Source organism: Ilyonectria robusta (genome assembly GCF_021365365.1).
Source record: "Ilyonectria robusta strain PMI_751 chromosome Unknown BGZ61scaffold_13, whole genome shotgun sequence".
In the NCBI taxonomy this organism is placed as follows: domain Eukaryota; kingdom Fungi; phylum Ascomycota; class Sordariomycetes; order Hypocreales; family Nectriaceae; genus Ilyonectria; species Ilyonectria robusta.
The window spans coordinates 861177-881011 of record NW_025764447.1 but is presented as its reverse complement, the minus strand read 5'-3'; the positions used below and the strand labels follow the sequence as shown (position 1 = coordinate 881011).

At 49.8% G+C, this 19835-nt stretch overlaps 8 protein-coding genes across 8 annotated transcripts; 5 read left to right on the top strand and 3 right to left on the bottom strand.

Annotated features, from left to right (window-relative positions):
* Positions 1-418: 418 nt before the first annotated feature.
* On the top strand, positions 419-2252 carry BGZ61DRAFT_355546 (fungal trichothecene efflux pump; the record flags this gene model as incomplete). Its single annotated transcript, XM_046240711.1, has 5 exons — positions 419-745; positions 802-1265; positions 1314-1462; positions 1520-1745; positions 1808-2252. Coding segments are annotated over 5 exons (1611 nt in total), but the record flags the coding sequence as incomplete, so codon positions are not given.
* A 419-nt stretch (positions 2253-2671) lies between these two features.
* On the top strand, positions 2672-3758 carry BGZ61DRAFT_355786 (uncharacterized protein; the record flags this gene model as incomplete). Its single annotated transcript, XM_046240740.1, has 2 exons — positions 2672-3286; positions 3357-3758. The coding sequence occupies 2 exons, from the start codon at positions 2672-2674 to the stop codon at positions 3756-3758; spliced, it is 1017 nt and encodes a 338-aa protein (XP_046102878.1).
* Positions 3759-3873: 115 nt separating this feature from the next.
* On the bottom strand, positions 3874-5180 carry BGZ61DRAFT_548310 (uncharacterized protein; the record flags this gene model as incomplete). The annotated part of the gene is given in 4 exon segments (XM_046255391.1): positions 3874-4384; positions 4431-4796; positions 4815-4816; positions 4846-5180. The coding sequence occupies 4 exon segments, from the start codon at positions 5178-5180 to the stop codon at positions 3948-3950; spliced, it is 1140 nt and encodes a 379-aa protein (XP_046102877.1). The 3' UTR covers positions 3874-3947.
* A 652-nt stretch (positions 5181-5832) lies between these two features.
* BGZ61DRAFT_454546 (uncharacterized protein) lies at positions 5833-8376 on the bottom strand. The gene is made up of 6 exons (XM_046246244.1): positions 8154-8376; positions 7163-8102; positions 6995-7097; positions 6598-6942; positions 6393-6534; positions 5833-6319 (listed from the first exon to the last, which is right to left on the bottom strand). Exons 1-6 carry the CDS (start codon positions 8215-8217, stop codon positions 6090-6092), a joined length of 1824 nt encoding a protein of 607 aa, XP_046102876.1. The 5' UTR covers positions 8218-8376; the 3' UTR covers positions 5833-6089.
* A 510-nt stretch (positions 8377-8886) lies between these two features.
* BGZ61DRAFT_355615 (uncharacterized protein) lies at positions 8887-10107 on the top strand (the record flags this gene model as incomplete). The annotated part of the gene is made up of 2 exons (XM_046240720.1): positions 8887-9649; positions 9716-10107. The coding sequence occupies 2 exons, from the start codon at positions 8887-8889 to the stop codon at positions 10105-10107; spliced, it is 1155 nt and encodes a 384-aa protein (XP_046102875.1).
* A 632-nt stretch (positions 10108-10739) lies between these two features.
* BGZ61DRAFT_393208 (uncharacterized protein) lies at positions 10740-12784 on the top strand. The gene is made up of 2 exons (XM_046242866.1): positions 10740-11554; positions 11617-12784. The coding sequence occupies exons 1-2, from the start codon at positions 11035-11037 to the stop codon at positions 12549-12551; spliced, it is 1455 nt and encodes a 484-aa protein (XP_046102874.1). The 5' UTR covers positions 10740-11034; the 3' UTR covers positions 12552-12784.
* A 1639-nt stretch (positions 12785-14423) lies between these two features.
* BGZ61DRAFT_495147 (amino acid/polyamine transporter I) lies at positions 14424-15898 on the top strand (the record flags this gene model as incomplete). Its single annotated transcript, XM_046250840.1, has 4 exons — positions 14424-14765; positions 14815-15004; positions 15092-15703; positions 15756-15898. 4 exons carry the CDS (start codon positions 14424-14426, stop codon positions 15896-15898), a joined length of 1287 nt encoding a protein of 428 aa, XP_046102873.1.
* A 1416-nt stretch (positions 15899-17314) lies between these two features.
* Positions 17315-19434, bottom strand: BGZ61DRAFT_423077 (pectin lyase fold/virulence factor). Its single transcript, XM_046243552.1, has 5 exons — positions 18936-19434; positions 18780-18886; positions 18648-18725; positions 18351-18602; positions 17315-18303 (listed from the first exon to the last, which is right to left on the bottom strand). Exons 1-5 carry the CDS (start codon positions 19250-19252, stop codon positions 17342-17344), a joined length of 1716 nt encoding a protein of 571 aa, XP_046102872.1. The 5' UTR covers positions 19253-19434; the 3' UTR covers positions 17315-17341.
* Between the last annotated feature and the right edge of the window lie 401 nt (positions 19435-19835).

The following is a 19835-nucleotide window of genomic DNA, read 5'->3' as shown; positions in this document are numbered from 1 at the left end:
ATCCACAGCGATCACCATGTGATTTTTAAGATACGGATGCCACCTAGGAAACCGTAAAGAGAACATATTTGGTTCTGTGAGGAGGCACACCTTTGACAATACTATTGCCTTTCATTCTTCGTTTCATCTGTTTTCAAGCTCTTCAAATAGACACAAAGATGGCTACAGAAGGTGAAGATAAAATTGGCGTCACGCACACTGATTTTATCGAACCCGCCGCTCACCACAGCAATCGCCCTGACACTCATCAAGATGGGCAGGATGGCAGTAGCCCAGATGATATTGTGGCAGCCCTGCAGCATACCGGTGAAGAGGTTGGCATGACATGGAGGAGCTTCATGGCCGCCGCTGTGAGTCCCAGCCCTGGTATACCCGTCTGCGAAATTGCAGTGGTACTAATATGGGATGATTTGCGTAGTCAATGGCCATGTCGTATAATGCCTATCTCTTCACTCTTCTCATCCCCCCAGCGATTCTAAGCTTCATCAATGCAGAGCTCGGCCCAGATACCACGTACACGTGGATAACAATATCATGGAACCTGGGCGGCGCCATTTTCGTCACAATTGGCGGTCGATTATCGGACATATTTGGGCGTCGCTGGTTCTTCATCTGCGGTGCCGCAACACTCATCGTCGGATCCATCGTCGGCGCCACCGGCCAGAGCATCGGCCAGATGATTGCGTCTGGTGCCATTTTCGGATCGGGTGCTGGACTGTTGGAGATGGCGTTTGGCGCTGTGCAGGTACGGCATCGAATGAAAGTTTCAGGGGTTTGTTGTAAATGCTAACTTGATGATAGGAGATCGTGCCAAATGAGTGGCGAATGGTAACCATTGGCTTATTCGACGCATCGTCAATCATTGCCCAAGTAATGCCCATAATTTCTTGGGCCATCATCAAGTATACCGGTCAATGGCGCAATGCCTACTACGTGATGATTGCCTTTCAAGTATTCAACACCGGCTTCCTCTATGCATTTTATCATCCACCATCCTTCAGCACCAAGCACGGCACCTCGGCTCGAACTAAGACGGACTTGCTGAAGTCATTTGACTGGATTGGCTTGGGCATGTTCATCACCGGCTGTACTCTCTTCATCATTGGCGTCAACTGGGGTGGAACCCTCCATCCTTGGACGAGCGCGGCCACACTTGTCCCGATTATTCTCGGACTGCTACTTCTGGTAGCTCTTGGCTTTTACGAGGCATATGGGAAGATCCAGGAACCTCTGTTACCAGCTCGCCTTTTCAAGCAGGTTCGACAGTAAGCTTTTGCCCATCCAGCATTCTATCTTCCTACTAATATCCCTAGCTTCACCATGCCAATGGTTGTGATGTCGGTGGTCGGCATGCAGTACTACTCCAACGCGACACTCTGGCCAAGAATGTCTCAGCTTCTCTACGCAACGGATGAGATCTCGAAAGGGCTCTATGCCGAGGTGGTTCCTCTGGGAACTATTCGTGAGTGTCAATGTCCTGGACTTGCTACGGGCTCTTTCTGATAAGCAAACATTCTAGTCGGTGGCCTTGCGGTTCTTGGCAGTAAGAAACTGGGTCATCAACGATGGCAAATTGTCTTTTTCATCGCCCTTCAGACAGGATGCGTTGGAGCTCTATCAACATCCACAATCGACAATCCGGTCAAATCAATCGTCCTGACGGTTATTGTATCCATGACCACAGCGCTTGTGATGCTGAACTGCTTTGTGCTAGTTGGCTTTGGCATCGTGGACCAGAATGACATGTGAGTTGAACCCCCGCAGCCTCCTGCTCGATTTACAGCAATAATATTAACATTCTGCAAAGCGGAACCGCTGCTGGTCTTGCGGGTACAGCTCGCCTCATCGCCGGTGCTATCGCTGTCGCCATTTTTGGCAATGTGACCAACGGCCGCTATGCAACCTCTCTACCCGTCCGAGTCCCGGAAGAGATCAGCGGGCTTGGTTTCAATGAGGAGAACCTAGCCGCACTCCTCATAGCTGCTCGACTCAATACTCCCGCTGCATATGCTGCTGTTCCCGGTATCACTGCAGAGGTCCAGGCTGCCGCGACACGGGGCAATCAACTTGCGTATCTTGACGGCGCACACCTTTCGTACCTGATCGCTATGGCTTTTGGCATTGTCGGATGCATTGCTGCGTTTTGGATTCCAAGTATCGATCGGCGGAAGTACACGAAAAAGACAGTTGCTCTGCAGGAACAGGATCGCAAGATCTTGCAGGACAAGAAGCTACAGGGATCAGGCGCGTGAATGTGCAACAAGCGAGATTTCACTCACCGATTACAAATAGCGCTGTCGATCAAGACAGTAAGCTTAATGGAAAAGTGCCTCTTGTGAAACATGGTGTAAGACAATCCACTCAGCCCGTGAATGTCATTTGGTTGGCGTTGTGTGGCGTAGCAGCAATTTGCGTCACGGATGCTTCGTCCAGTCAAAACCTCATCTTTGCATGCAGTTCACAGCACGTGCTCCAAGTTTGTGCCCCATGCTTAATTAGCGGCTGAAGCTGAAATCAGGGGTGCAAATATCCGTATTTCGTATTCTCGCTTTTCCCGAGCGAAACGACGGTGCTGGTGACACGGGCGGAGCAGGATAAATATCGTCGCTGTTGATGGGGATTACATGTTGTCCTGCTCTAATACATCACTTAACTATTGAACACCAACAAAATGGCCGCATTCAGCAATGATCAAGCCTCTCCATTAGATCCCACCAACGACCCACACGATACCCTCTGTCCTGCGCTGCCGCCGCCTCAAAAATCGCTGCAACTTTACCGGCGCATCGCATTCGGTCGGAAGCACTTATTCACGCCGTCAAGTTCTGAGGAGGCCCAGTATTTCCTTCAAAACCCTGTCCCACACAAGCATGCCAACACATGGAAACCGGTCTTCTATCGGGGAGATAACCCCAAGTACACGCCCACGAGCAAGGCCATAGCTCGCATCCGGAGGACCGGCATGTGGAATTCTTTCCAGATCGAATTGGGAGACGGCATCGAGGAGGTTCTTGAGAATAAGAGGAGAGTGAAGGAGAGGAAGAGTTACGAGCGCAAGCAAAGGACCAGGAAGCGGTTTCGAATGAAAGAAAAACCCCCCAAAAAGGAACTTGAGGATGAGAAAGACGTAAATGGTTTTGTTATGGCTCTGAGTGTGCGGAGAGTTGGCTTTCTGAAGAGAACGCTCAAATGGGAGTTGGGAGGCGAAGAGTATCGGTGGAAGGGAACGAGAACGTTTCTACCTTCTGGCGTACGACGTTGGAAAGGCATATCGCATGATATGAAGGTAATATCCCCATGTCGAAATATGACCTAACTCACTTGTAGCATGATGCTAACGAAATGTGTCCCCGCAGCTTGTCGATTCAAACAAGCGCGTCCTTGCAACAGTCGAGAAGGACCGCTGGGCATTCGTCAGGCCATCCGAAAGGACTGGTGTTCCTCCAAACAAAAAGAAATCACTCGTTGGAACGCTTCGCATTTATCCAGCAGCTTACGCCGAAGCCGCTTCTGAGACTGATCAGCTCAAACAGGGCAGTGGCACCACTATCGTCGCGAACCAAGAAGCGCCCCATTGTTGGAACATGGGTGAAGTGGGAAAAGAAAGCCAGAATTTGAATGCCGGAGGCTCGCATTCAGGAAATATTACTGAAGAGGCCATTGTTTTGACTTGTTGGATTGCTGTGGAGGCGGAGCATCGGCTTCGCCACAAGATTTTTGATCTACTCGAAGAGATTGCTGAGGAGTTTCAGGAATGATTGCTAACCGCACTTATTGCACGCGCACTGGCTTCTTAGATCGACATCGAGATATTTTGTGGCAAGGTTCATGGTCGCAAGGACCCAGCGTCATATAGAAAATTGTATTATTTCTCTTTTGTTAGACTGCGAATCATGATTCAAGCCCTGCTATGTCTGTGTGCAGATCGTGCATCTTGGATTTTGTGTCTACATTCTCTTCTCGCTCCGCGAATTAGCGGACATGACCGGTTGGTTAGCTATAGGCAGCGATGATTCCTTCGCTGATCGGTCGTGTCTGATCTTTGCCAAAGCATAGACTATGCCACTAAGAAACATAATACCGATAGCAGACACATTACCACAGGTGACCGGAGTTGAAAATAACACAAATCCACTGATAGCCAGAGGAAGCTTATTCAACGCGCCTGTCATGGCATATGTTGTCGAGGAGGTATTTCGAATGCACCAAGCTGTAGAATAGCAGATGAAGAGCGCTGCCATACCAGAATAGACCATGCCGATGAGTAGGTGATTGCGGGACCCGACTGGAAAGTTTATTGCCAGATTCGGGGCGGAGTAACCCTCAAGTAGCAATGAGGAAGCTAGCAGGATAGGAATGGAAAGTAAGTTGTTGTAGAAAATTACTAGATCGAGTCAGTGATGTACTATAGGATGAGGCTAGCCACCTACCATCCCAGTTACTGAACTCTGTAATCTTGATTCCCTTGTTCATCCCCAATGAGTAGGTAGCGGAGCAGATTACATTCAATCCCATCCAGATGTAGCCACTGTTTAGAGTTGAAAGAGCGGTAGGGTCTGACGCGGAGATGGCACTCTGGATATCAGCCCAGCCAGCGACAACTGAGCTGAGGATCATCAGTGCAAAAGCCAACAACGCTAGCGGACTTACAGTGCTTCCAAACAAGAAAACCTCTCCATATGCTATGACGATGATGGCCAGGTTCTTGAGGATGGTATACACTGGGACTGATATGAATTGCAAGGTTTTAACGCAGGTGTAGATCATGCCAACCAGAAGAAGGGAAATCGGGAACCCTGAGTTAATTAGTCAACATCTTCTTCTCAGCAGGCAGAATGGAATAACTTGCATGTTTTTGCCTTGCCCCAATCAAAAGGGGTCAGGTTCCCCAGCAAGCTGGTTTTCTTGCAAGCCATGACGGTGATAGTGCAGACCACCGACTGTACAGCCAGGTAGAGAAAATTCAAGTTCCAGCCAACCCCTGAAACCACGTATTTGTTGACCACAGTCATACTAATCGAGCTCAGGCAATAAGCAAGAATGGAGGCAGCAGGGCTGTGCTCGAGTTTGGAGAGTGAGGCCGAGATGCCATTGCCAATAGTGCCACGGTCGGGAGCTTTGCGGGGGGTAAAGTAGCTGTTGGCACTGCTCACTGGATGTTTTTCAATGTTTTCTGACATCATAACGACAGGAAAGGTCAAGTAAGTGATTGACGGTGGCGAGGTAAGATCTCAAACTTCAAGATGAAGGGTCTCAAGTTTTGTGTTCGGAATCGGTAGTGACTGAATGGACACTTCCAGACACGATTTAAAGCGACAGTCCTCCAAAGAGCAAATTATTGAGACCATCGATCAAGGGGGTGGCAGTGCCCATGATCTTAAAACTCGAGGCATCATCTTAAATACGAGAATTAGAATACGAGCGACGACAAGAGAGGGCAGATTGCGTGCGCCAAACCAATGCAGCAGGGCTGTTTTGCTGCGCCACGTTCAATGCCCGTTCCTGCACCAGTAGCATTGCAAGAATACCGTATTTCCCATTCTAATAGAACCTCACCTACGTACTTCGGGCGTTTGGTTGAATGACACACCTTCACTGGTCGCTGTGTATTTGTGCTTGCCTCTCTGGAGTATCCTCTGGAGTCTGCAAAAAGACATAGGCCAATTTGGCAACTGGGCATGAAATTTGTTTCATATGATATTACTAGTCACTGAATTCGAGACAAATAATTATTTCTTATAATTGCTGTTTAGATACCAAACATGAACTCGAACAAACTGGGACTTGCAAGATTTAGATCTGCCTATATTCTAGTCCACATGTGAAACGCATGGCGTATTTATGTGTCATTCGCAAATTTAATACTATTAAACGATACTCACGCTATCTACCCGACCGTCTATCATTCTACACTGTCTTGACTCGTGGGTATATAGGAAAGATCTCAGCTCCACTCCTTGATATCAACACATTTACTTGTGACAAATTACCCCTCTTCATTATTTCAATTCCGTCTCTCAGTTGATATTTGGTCTTCTTTCAGTTCGATTTCGGGCTTGCTTATCCACTGTAAGAAGAGTCGGACCTTCTTAGTCCCATTTGACAGCGATTGGCTCATGGTTGCCGGAGAATTTGTAGCCACCAAACCACAGCTCAAACCGCAGGTCTGCAGGAGCGACGATGACCCGCACGTCGAATTGGCAAATGTAAAATGAGTTGCCCTTTCGGAACCAGGATCTTCGCTTTTTCCTTAGAACCATCTGATGCTGTTGAACACCGGCAAGATTGCTCTTCACCGAGCATAATTTCGTTGCGCCAGCTGTTTTCGCATGGGTGAAGCTTAGTCAGTTGCCTTTTCCTTTCTAGTATTGATTATTGAATCCGCGACGAACCTTGCTTTAAGCTTCGGGGAAGGAATGAAGGCTCATTTTGAGAGGTGACGACCACGGCGTCCCAAGATCTTGTTGTGTCTCCCGGACCCAGTTGAATCTCGAAAGTCTTGGCCAGTGGGGAGCCCGGGTTGATCACATCACCCTATCCCAGATGTCAGCACTGAACCGAGAAGGAAAATACCCGATGACACGATCGTATACGCACCTTACGGATAAGCCACTGGATTTGATTCAAAGCCCATTTCTGCTTAGGGTTGAAAGGATCCTGAATAATCTCCTCATCAAAGTGAATGGCCGGTGTGTACGGCTCCCTGATCACAATGCCGTAGCTCGCCCGGGCTATGCGTGATGCCAGGACTGCCATATTTCCCGTTTCAATCTTCTGCTGTTCATCGAGGAGGAGCCCGCGGACGACCACTAGCTGAGGCTCCTGACATGGGATGACAACAACTTGGCGTGCATTGGGATGGTTGCAGGCCATGAGTTGCTGCTGAATCGTCTCTCGCACGTAGGCAGAACTTCCAAGTCCTCCGGCCAGAATCATATACTCCTATTGGAAGATATTAGCAGGCACTTCGATCGATGACAGCGATAAGACTCACAACTTGCTCAGTGCGTCCATTTTCGCTCATCCAGTCTAATTGCTCTATTATCCGTTTCATGATGCCTTCGATCTGCTGATCGAATAGTGATTGGATTTCTTCCCTGTTTAGCTTAGTACTTTCATGTCGTGGTATTGAATCAATGCCATTGACATGGTGGCCACTCACTTGGTAAACAGCATCCGCCCACCCTCAATCCGGAGACCTGGATGGCTAAAGTCGTATGCCACTCCCTCCATCTGGATCTTAAAGACCTTCTGCATATATACCTTCTCGCCAAATTTGTGCTTAACCGTCTTGAAATGGTGATTCCTCGAAATCCGCATCGCAAAGTCGGCGGGAAGTTTGTCTTGGACATCGGGGTACTCGGCCAGACGTTGTGCAACCAAGCGGATAAAGGCCCTATCGATGAGGGAAGACCCTATGCCGACACCCCTCACAGCTGCGACCTGTGACATCTGCGGGAATGCTGTACTGTTTGAAGTGATGCGCATCAGTGCGAGATCCGTTGTGCCGCCGCCCGCGTCAACAGTTAGGAACAGACTGCCCACGTTGAAGTTGATGGCGCTGGTTTTGAGCGTCGCCACAGATGCAGCCTCCGCTTCAGTCAAGTCAACCTCTGCTGTATGTTTGAGTCCTTCAATACCGAATCCAGCATCGCGAACAATGCCCTTGAATGTGTTGATGATGCCCATGTTCGTCCATGTTGTGGGCACACTGAACAGGAACTTGACAGCCATATCTTTCCAGCCTCCAACGTGGCGTTTTCCGATCTGCATCTCAATGCTCTCCTTCACGTGAATGTAGATTTGCTTCAAGTAATCCGTCAGAAATCGCCTGGCGTCTGCAGTGGTTCTAGGCGCACTTGAAAGTCCCTGTTGCTGCGCTGCGGCCAAGGTGTCTGCGTCAATGAATATCTTGAAGAACTCACGCCGTGTCCTGCCTGGCACAGATTCGTCATCATCGGCACACATGAAGCCCCATGAGTTCAAGGTGTCGTCTTCATTGTAGATGAGCGTCGTTGGGACTTTGCGCTCTCCACGGTCCCCACTGCCAGGCCAGTCGTTTATGACCTGGATTGGCGTTCGTGGAGTCATCCAGGCGACACCTAAACATGTCAACGATTGTGTCCCATGCAGCATCAAGTCAAGCCACCTACCTGTAAAGGTTGTGCCCAGATCGACAGATACGAGGATATCTGCTTGGTCGTCCATCTTGTTCATTTCGTGGTAATGTCTCCGTGGAACTCCGTCGAGGGTGTGCGCGCAGGCCCTCAATGTTGAATGGGCTCAGTCCTATCCAGGCTGTGGCTCCAGCCCCTGAGGAACGTTGCCCGGGTAAAATTAGAGCGTTATCTGATGCAACGGAAATTCAAATTAAAATATGCAAGTCACCCGTCATAGATGCAAGCTGCACGCTAGGTTTTGTGTGTTGGTTCTAACGAGCAAGGGTCCGCCGTTAGCTGGCTGCGGTAGGACCTCAGCCAACAACAACTTGCATGGCCCCAACCAACAACAGGAACCCTGGGCCCAGAGCCTTGTCTTCAGGTTGATCATCATGTTGCGGCACGTCCGGAGCTACGATTGCGAAAGGTTAGCTTGAGATCCATCATCAGGATTGACTGCAGGCTGTGACCCAGGGCGCGGCGGCGTTAAAAGCGGCTTGTTAACGCAGGTATTAGGATGTGAAGATCTCACCAGATATACCACCTGGTACACGTTGCATTTTTTCCACTCGACTCAACGCCGTCGACTGGGTAAATTCATCTTCCCTTCTACTCCGCTCGAATCGTCCTCTTCTCTCTCAAAATGGCAGCATTCACGACGACGTTGTCCACGGCATACTCATGCGCGGGGTTGACTACCACGAGTGGGATGTCCGCCGTGGCTTGGATGACCTTCGTGATCCTCCCCGGAGAGGAAACAGTGTTTACAACAATCGAAATAACCACTACGAGGCAGATCACGGCGACAGCTTCCAATTCTATCGTCTCGAGCACACGCACTACATCCACGGGAGGAGCTGCTGCTTCAGAGACAACCCCGACTATCGTCCAATCCGTCCCCTCATCGGGAGTTTCCACCGGTGCCATTGCTGGGGCTGCGGTCGGCTGTGCAGTCGCTGGACTGATATTTGGGTTTGTCGTCGCCTGGCTTCTCCTTCGCCGTCGTTGGAGGAAGAACGATACTGGCCGACCGGACGGTGTAGCTGCCATTGCTACCACCCCTGAGTCAAAGGATTATGCGAGCGTCTCCGTCACTCCCTCTGGTAGTGAAGCCCAAATCGACCAGTTCCTGTTGATCGCAACACCCGACAAGGAAATTGGGACAGAATTACAGTCGCTAGGAGACCTCATCCACCAGCACGTCGAAAACCACTACGAGTTCGGACCGTCACCCGCCAGCGCATCGGTCCTGTCGCAAAGCCTCGTCAATCTCGGTTTTACACAAGGCTCGGGTCTGAGTGCAAATGCCCTTGCTGCCTTGTGTATCCGACCGGAATCGCGTCAAGCCGGCTTACGACATGTTCTCTCGCACATCATCTTCAGGAGCATCGACCTCAACTCGCGAAGCTCTCTCTCCATGCTTCCTGCACCTCTCGCGGCCTTTCTTCAGTCGATCCCTCCAGCTGAGCAACAGCACACCAACCTTCTAGGTAAGCACCCTAGTGAGACAAGCCCCAGTCATCGTGCCAGTCCCCTAATGCGACCAACACCACTAGTTACATCTCTTGCGTTGTCCAAATGGCGCAGTCTCTCTGCCCTGCTTCTCCACCCCAACCCTGTCGAACGGAGCCCACTTCCCGTCTCCGAGGACGTGGTAGGCCCTCAAGCTCTGGCCCTGGCAAACGCTCTCAACACCTTCCTCCACCACTTCGTCGCATCAGACGAGCAGACGAGCCACTTGCAAGCGGTCATCATCGAGTGTACAAAGCTTGGCTACGTGCTGCTTTCGCAACCGAGTGACTGGCAGTTTGTGTTTGAAACTGACGGCGCAAGTACAAGGAAGCAGCCGGTGGTGGTCTGCGCTGGATTGGAAAAACTCGGCCACGGGGATGGAACGCGATACAGCTCTCCGCGACGAGTTGTGGAGCCCCTTGTTACTTCCGTCTAAGATACCCAGCTGTTGGTCAGACAATGAAATTTAAAACCCCCGCCCTTGCATCCTGTCGGGTTGGTAATTCGTTATCGCCGTTCCTTGTTGTCTCTCTTTGTTTCCGCACCCCACTTAAGAGTCAAGAGCCAACATGCTCACAAGTTGCGGTTAGTATGTCTCTGTTGGTTCAGACCAGGCGACCAATTAGACACCTGAATAGCTACCAGGGGGCCTGTTGCTGTTGGTTGCGTCTTTGACTCTTGCATCATCCTTCGACCCACAACAGCTGCATGACCAGGTTGGAATGGGCCTCCTAATGCAACGCCTGAGATTTGCAGTTGAATCGTCAGAGTTCTCTACCACTCTTGTCTTCCGTCGATATCTTTCGGCTGGGGACCCTGGGGAAACTCACCAAGCGAGCACCACCTACCTCTTTCAGTCAATCGTCAGCTGGACGATTTGTGGGTTAACCCTTCAGATCTCTGAGATCCCCTTTTTAGACCCGCCTTGGATTCAGCTCAGCCCAATTTGAATCAGGCTCCGAGTTTCCTCGTCTTCTTGCAGTAGCCCCGACCCACACTTGAGCGTCCGTGAAACCAAGCCACCAACACATTCTATCCAAACAAGACTGGTGCATCAACTACGCATACGGATGGTCCCGCCCGACTCAGCTTGCCGGTAGACGTAACGCTGGATACCAATTAGAAAGGCTGCCGTATGGGGAAGGTCGCCCTCTTCTCCCCTCTTCATCCTCGCTCCTTGTTCAGGCATTTGACCCTCAGTTGATGCGAGTTATTTTGAACCCGGAAATCCGTATTCCCACACGACTTAACAGTCAGGGTGCCTTCAACGGTGGCATTCAGATTCTGAATCGTCTCCCCCACTGAATGAACTAGTCAAGGACGCTCAGTCGGTTTTAATTGACAGACGTCCCATGACGCCACAATGCGTGGCTCCCTGAATCCTCTCCGCCACCTAGCCACCTTGGCTGTCGAGTATGACCAAGTTCCGAACGAAGTCCGATGCTGCCTAGAGCTCCTTCGCACCTGTGATCAAGACCTGCAGCGCCTCATTGAACTCCGCAATGAACATCTCGTTCTTCTCGAGAAGCAACCCGAGGCCCTCGACCGGGTCAATAAGATCATCGAGGCGGCCCAAACGGGCCTTGTCGAGGTCTGCGAGATTGTGGAAAAGTGCCGACCGGAGGCGCATCGGGGAAAGACGCCGTTTCGGAACCGAATGAAATGGATCTTCGTTGATTCGATGCTGTTTCGAAATCAGGAGCCAGTGATAAGTCGCCATCATACTTCGGTGCTCGCAGAGTTGATCTTTGTGCGGCAAATTGTACTTTGGGCTCCCGTTGCCGAGCAGCAGAAGAAGATAGAACAAAGCCAGAGTATTGAGAAGAGCCCGCCAGTATTTGAAAATATTGCGCTCTTAGGAGAGCTCATGGGAGACGTATCAGGCACGTCAAAATTTTATTCCATGTTTCACTGCCCTTTCGGAATGCATTCTAATATTTTACAGCGTCCAACCATAGCCCCATCTCCACTCCCGACAATGCACCAGCAACTCTGACGCCGCCCCCCCTTGCTAGTTTGAACTTGAGCCAAACGACCCTGTCTTCTTGGCCTTCATCATCTATGCGACATGATCTAAACGACTCTTCGTCCAAGCCAGCCCTTGAAGGCCTCAACCCAAGCTTGAATCAGACACCGCCGGCATTTCCAATACTAGTATACGACGATGAGAAGGAGGTTGTGCAGGACAGGCAAGAAAAGACTGATGGCGAGCGCATAGTCTTGAACCCGAACGACAATAGCGGACTATCACTTTTGTTTGGAGATGGTACTGAAGTGACACCCTGCTCTTCTCCTCAAATTCATGCCGCATCAGTCGCTTCAGTGTCTCAAATATCGCTAGACTACACACTACCAGCTCAGCAAGTGACATCACTATCGACTCCAGTGTCAGGCCGACTTGCTGCAGATTTATCAATTATGAGACGGACTACATCAAATCAACTCTTGACAAATTCCGACTCGAAGGATGAGTTGACAGAACCAACCCCCGGTTGGCATCAGCCAAAGTTGACTCACCAATCGTCTTTACCATCGGTAACATCTAACAAGCAACCCCGACAACATAGGGCATCACTGTCAACATATCCAGCCAACATCCAACCACAAAGTACTTTATCTTCAGCGCATCCAAAACAACAACATTCTTCGAGGCCATCTTCCACTGGATCTTCCTGGGTTCCACCAGTCACATCATCAAGCCCTCAGCCACAAGCCCCGGGTTTGACCAAATCAGTCTCGGACGTGACAAGCCTGCGGCATCTATTCGCACACTCCGTTCCGATGACTCAAACACCAGTTACAAAAGCCATCACCCAGAGTGGACAGATGCAGAGTCTGAGTACTATTCCACCTGAGTTGATACACATCCCCAAGAAGTGAGATTTGCCACTTGAATCCAATTGACACATTTCAGAGAGGGCTGGTGAGAAATCTTCGATGGATGAGTACGTAAATAAGAGTCAGGCCATGATTTTCGGAGGCAAGATGGCATGGATTGAAGGGATAATACCAGGGGTGATAAAGCGAGAATTAACCTCTTTGTACACTATTTGTGGTTGCCATGATTAATGCAGCTCCGCGATCCTGCCGTAGCAATTGATGAAATGACTGACTACTGCCCCAGTGCTTAAGTCCAGTATACTAACGACTCATTCGGATGCTTGATGAAGCTATGAGCTGAATGCATGGATGGAGAGGACCGCTTGGGGAGCGCGAATTGCGCTTGTAGACGCAATAGGTACGAGGCGCAGCACCAATTAGAGGGAGCAAACCAGTGATGCAGTTGGGTGCGAAATACTTAATTTTTGGGAGCCTAGATTAGGGTGATAGTAGCAGCAAGAAGAAGTAGATCGGTAACAGATTCGGGGCTCGGTGAAAGGAGGCCTACGTTGAGCATCACATATCTAACCCTGTTGCCCTCACTTCTCCAAACGACCACAAACTTACGGCTAATAAACATCAGCCCCAATAACTCTCCATTAAGCTTACTCTCCATTAAGCTTATTCTCCATTAAGCTTGTACCGAGAAAGTGTGCAAACTATGAATGAATTAATCGTTTCGTTCTGCAGCGGTAATTTTAGCGAGAGGCCTCAGTGAATGAAGATTCGCCCAACGGTCACACTATGGTCCTCACCCTCTTCTCCTAAGAAAATATTATCTTGCGAGGCTTGATATTGTGGCCGGCATATCCGGTTCAATCCACACGTTTTGGTCCATGAAGAGATCCGCACCCACTCGACAACAGTCTGACAATACCGTCCCTCCGTGCAACAGCCGCATAACGGTTCCCCGAGTGTTCCGACTTGGTCGGTTCCCCAGATTTTCCGCTTCTCGCATGTCACGACGGGAGGTGACAATACCTTGGCGCAACAGTACGGATGGACCGGAGGAAATGAATTCTTCGCAGGCGTTCATTGTCCGGAAGTGAGGTCGACTAGCGTACAGCCTCCCCAGTCCCTCAAGCACCATGCTAACGCCTCGCTCCTCAGTCTTTGCACAGGAAATATGCCAAATTGGACGTCTTGGCTTAGCGAGCCAAGATTTAATTACAATCCACACCTTGCCCCTCGTCAACACCTGTCCCATTAATCCCTTACATATCCTGAAATCAAACAGTTTAATGATTCAAATACATTCAGTAGCTATTGTATACGATTTAAGTCAGTCCAGATACTAATTACAGATTGCCAAATACAAAACTAGAGATGATATCAAGTGACATCTGTCTGCCATGCCTCGCTTCTATCCCAGCCAAAGGCCTGAGACTAATAAGTGGCGGGGACCGTCTTATCTGGATTTGGCGAGGAGCGTCATCGCCACACATTTCCCCCGCAATTCGCTAAGCAGATTAGAATTCGGGAAATACGTTGATCGGTTTGGCAACATGGCTGATTCTAGTTCCAGTGTGGTTTGGGGTCAACCGCAATTCCTTAGCCAATCGGATAATCACTTTCCTCCGACACGGTCAAGAGACAGAAAACCCGGACTCGCTTGTTTTCCGACCAAGCCGGGAGTGATAAGACTCAGCCATAGTCCCTTCAGAGATCCAAACAGCCTTTCAAGCCTTAATGAGCCCTAAATCTCATATCGCTCTCCTACATCAACAGATTCGGAGTGAACAGGCCTGGAATTAACCCGACGGAAATGTCTACCAAAGATTCCACTGAAAAGGCGGAGTCACCTCGTAAGCCTCATGTCACATCCCAAAATAATGATACAGTATCCTGATCACATGAACAGCGACCAATGGAATGGACAATGACACAACCGACGACCAGTCAGTGCAGGCTGAGCTTGCCAATATAGTATACGTCGACTCGGAAGCTACCCATTTCAAGAAGGACATGGGCTGGCTGTCCATTGTCGCCGCTTCCTTTGACTGCATGGCAACGTGGAATACGTTTCCGTCGACGCTGCTGGTATCTTTCGTCTACGGAAGACCGGCCGCCACAGTTTGGGGAATTCTCCTCGTTGGGCTCATTTTCATTCCCATCTCCATCACGCTATGCGAACTGGTTTCTGCGTATCCCACTATCGGTGGCCAGTACCATTGGGTAGGTATTCTTGCTCCTCCAAAGCACCGCCGAATCATCGTGAGTGAGGTCCTTATACGCGTTTTCTGCTGTCTAATTAGGCAATTAGAGCTATATTTGTGGAAGCATCAGCTGGTTCTCATGGGTCACCCTCGCTGCTGCAAGTATGGGCAGTCTGGGGAATTACATGATTGCTTTGATATCGTGGTACGATCCAGATTATGTCATTAAAAAGTGGCACGTCTTTCTCATCTTCCAATTCACAAACTTACTTAGCTTCGTGGTCAACGCATTTGGCAGTTTTCTTTTGCCAAAGATCTTCAAGCGTCCTGTCAGTATCCTCCATTTGCACAAGTCGCATCACACACTAAATCTCCTGGCGTTAGTTATTTTCAGCTTGTTCGCCTGCATTACTATTCTCATCGCCATTCTTGTCAGCCAAAAGGAAAAGCAATCGTCCGAGTTTGTCTGGACGACTCTCACAAACAATACTGGGTGGCCATCTGAAATTGCATTCCTAATTACTCTAAGTGGTCCGACCGTAATGTACTGTCCTATTGATGGCGTCGTCCATCTGGTTGAGGATACCAAAAAGCCCAGGGTCGTTATCCCAAGAGCAATAATGTCTGCACTCGTCTTATCGTTCGTGTCAGCAACTGCATTTGGGATTGCCACAACTTATTGCATCTCAAACTTCGATACCGCTCTCGCGTCAAGAATTGGGTTTCCTGCTTTTGAGATTTGGCGACAAGCCATGAACTCAAATGCTTGGGCCGTCGCATTTATGGTGTTTCTTCTTGTCATGGTGCCAGCCGGTACTTTCACCACGGCCCAAATCGTGTCCAGAATGACTTGGAGTTTCGCCAATGACAAAGCTCTGCTCTTTTCGGATCGCCTCAGCAGCGTGTCTCCCAAGACTAGAGTCCCCCTCATGGCTCTCACTTTCAATGCATTCCTCATATTTCTCATTGGTTGTCTCTATCTGATCTCATCAACTGGTAAACGTGATCCCATGGCACATTTCTCTACCAAGTACTGACCAAATATCAGCCTTTATCGCCATTTTGAACATATCGGTCGTCTTGCAGCAGATCACGCTTGCCTTTCCCTCCGCCATGCTCATCTACCGTCGGCGCGACCCTAAGTACCTTCCGAAAGACAGACCATTCAAGGTTCCCAATGCTATAGGATGAGCCTACAATATCATCTCCATTGCATATACCTTGATTGCGATTGTTTTCTTCCAATTTCCATGGTCAACCACGGTTGATTTGTCAACGACTATGAGTAAGCTACAATCTACCTCTGTATTCGGATACATGATCCCTAACCTCATGTAGACTTCACTTGCTTTGTCTTTGGTGCTTTCATCGTAGCAAGCACACTGAGTTGGTTCTACTTCGCGAGGTCGCGTTACACTACCCCGCCAATGACATTTGCGGATTGATTGTAACGCGTTGGAGGACGCTACAGTGATGCATGTCTCATAGCACTTCCAATAACATAGAAAGCGTTAGTTTATTCATGGCTTGGGCCAATTCAACTGAAACTTAATCAAAATTATAATTTCTCATACCATGCCGTGTCTTGTCTCCTTTGCATATTTGCTGATCGCATCGCAGTGGGTGTAAAGTGCACGACACCTGTTCATCCACGCGGTATAACGCGACAACGCATCACATTTTCCAAATACTTTGACGTTTACGCGCTGAACGGCAAAATTATGAGAACCACTGTGGTGCCAGCGGCTTCAGTAACGAAGTCATATGTTTGGCTTGGCATTTTGCATCATTTGGTTCAACAATGCAATTCTAAAAGAGGCATCAACCAGCAGTTGCTATCAAGCTCAAGGTTTGTGTATAGATTTATGACTTCTTTATATTGTCTCAAATTGTCGTGTTCTCTACCGAGGTAGCCTAAACATGGACTCTGCCGCTCAATCATTGTCTATCGCAAGGCCCTACTAAAACTGCAAAGATATCTTGAATTGCTATACGAGGTAATGTAGACTAGGTTAGAACTTGATTGACGGTCAGAATGGCCCATAGTCGAGGAAGGCAGGCGTATCAGTCTCAGACGTTTGGCAATGTCCGTTTCCTGGCTTTAGGCGAATTGTGGCTAGTCTTCCACGATTGAGACATATTAATTTTACATAACAATGGCTAACCTGGAACATTTAGCTTGGTACCGGTATTTAAATATGGGATTACTTCATTTTTCCAGTCGGATTGGGCTCTACTAATCCTCAACCTCTCGTCACTGATGATTCCCTCACCGTGAGATGGTATTCTTTTTAGCTGTAGGGTAACTGCGTTCACCAGCAATAGGACAAACATTACACGCCCTCACGGCACCCAGAGGGTTTCATGCAACTTCAAAAATATTCCGAGAAAATAGTTTTTATGGCATTTTACGGGTACCAAGGCATCATAAACCTCATCCTTGGCTGCCTTACTATGTACTTTCAAAGTCGATAAAAAACTTCATATTCGCATTGAATCGACAATGCCGTGATTTACATCTATTAAAGCTATTTCTATGCAAATCCTACTGCTAAAGAACTTTCGCCGTCGATCAATATGAGAGACTCACTTCTCAACATTTCACACCTCACATGCACCGAGAAAGATATTTATTTACAGGTGGTGCGAGAGATGGCGGCGTCTTCTGGCCGCCTTGCAAGCGGAAGAACCAACGGGCGCCACGGAAACGACGGAGCTGGGTGCAGCCTCGGGGGTAGACTCGGTAGCCTCGAGAACTTCAGAGGCAGAGAGGACCGCAGCAGGGGTGGTGGTGATAATGGAGATAAAAGACGGGCCATCCAAAGTGGGAGTGTTGGAGACGGCAACCGGAGTGGTGGCCTGGACGTCACTCTCCACTGCAGCACTGGTAGGCACCACGGCGGCGGCCGAAGAAGCAGCGGAAGAAACCACTACAGCTGCGGCCGAGGAGGCGGCTGAAGAAGCCACTGCAGCGGTAGAAGCGGCCGCGGCGGCAGTTGTCTCAGCAGATTCCGCAGAATCAGAACCAGCCATTAGAGCGCTGTAAGCAGCGACACCAGGGTAGAACGAAGCTCGAAGAGTCGGGATCGCGATGGAGACAGTGAGACCCAAGCCAGTCGAGATCTCATTGTCCATGGTGGAGATGGCGTAGTCGGTAACCGCAGTCACAGTCTGGGTCGTGGTGAAGGTGGACGATCCGCTGCCCTCATCCAAGCACGCACCAGAGCCATAGGAGTTCTTGCACCAGTGCTCAACATAATCGCCAGCCTCGGTCCACACGTTGAAGTCGTCGACAACCATCTCAGTGCAAGGAACATCGGGAGGGCAGTTGAACTTGATAGGTCCGCGCTGGTGACCGTTGAGACATGTGCCACCCCAGCCCGAGACGGTGAAGTTGGTGTAAAGGATGCCATCACCGTTGACCTGAGACATGGATGACCAGGTGGCATCCAGATCAAAAGTGTAGGCGTTGGAGTGGCCAATGAAGTTGTTGAGCTGCACGTTGGCGACGGTTCCGCTGCCGCCGTACGACTTGAACATGTACATCTGGTTGGAGTTCTGGGTGTAGACGTTGTTGTAAATGACGTTGGAGACAGCTAACAGGAATTAGCAGTGCACATGATAAAGTCAACGTTGTACTCACCGGTGTCGGCGCCAAGGGATCCCATGGCACAACCGCCAGACCAGTTGCAGAAGATGTTCTCGATCAAAACGTTGTTGGCGGGGCTCTTGACAGTCACGCACTCGTCCTTGTTGCTGACTTCGACATCGTGGACCCAGATGTTGGTACTCCAGAGGCTGATGCCGTCCAGACCACCCCGGTTTCCACCGTGGATGACCATGTTGTAGACCTCTCCGTCCGTGCAGGTATCCATGGCGAAATGGAATTGGGGAGCTGAACAGAGTTAGATTATCCTAGGAATGGACTGGGCAGTCTTACAGTCAACGAGGGCGACATCGTGGATCGAGAAGCCGTTGACGTCGTAGAAGCGGAGAATACGAGGACCGTACTCGTCATCTGAATTATCTTAGCCTTATTGCACGTTCAACCAAGACAGACATGCAATCTTACTCTCATGGAACTTATATCCATAACCCTGGATGGCACCCTTCGAGTTGCTGCTGTAAAACTCAAAGTCTTTCATGTGCTGGAAGAAGAGCATATTACCGCCATCAGTACTGAATCTGTGTTAGCCGAGCAGCAGACACGGAGAGGTTTGAGTCTCACCCAATGCGGTAGATGATGCCGTCGAGGCGGAAAGACATGGCGTCTCCAGACAGCTTCAGCCAGGTGGACAGGCCATAGTCGCCTTCCGGGATGTAGACCTCGCCGCCTGTGGCTTTGCAAGCATCCCAAGCGTCCGTGATGGCCTGGCTGTTGTCGGTAGTGGCAGAAGCCACACCGCCGTAGTCCATAATATTGCACGTCTTGATGGCCGCCTTGGCAGCTCGGGATGTGAGGGGGCCAACGGAGCCACTCAGCTGCGCAGCAGCATGGAGGCTGAACGCCGCGGCAATCAATGCCGAAAATCCGAATCGAGCCATGGTAAAGAGCGGTAAGCGATCGGATTAGAAACGAAGGAATGGATGGCTATAGGACAATCGTCGACACTGACGACGAAAAGAGCGGACAAACAAACGAATGGAAGATAGTGAGAAACACCGAACGCGGAAAGGGACATGCCCGCCAACTGTTTTTATAGAACGTGCCCGAGCATTGGTTCAGGTATAGTAGGGGGACGATGCCGACAATCCGGCCATACATGGGTGCCATTTTAATTAACAATGACCTGACCAAGGAGCGCGATAACAGGGGACGTTTCCCAATAATGGGTTCGTGATGGGTAGATGCAGGGGGTTGAAACCATCGCCTCCATATAAAACAGCTCTCGCGGGTCGATTTAGCGCATCGCCAGGGCCGGGACACGTACGCCAGCAGGGCTTTGGTGGGTCGCAACACCTGTAACCGGAGTTAATAATCCACAAATGGCTGTCGTTTCCCTGTCGAAACAACTCGCGAGGACGGTGAGGCTGAAGCAAATGCCCGGCGTTGACGGCTGTCAATGTTGGCTTGGGACTGACAAGATGGGTTCCAGAATGTCAAAATGCGCGTATGCAACCTGGGAAG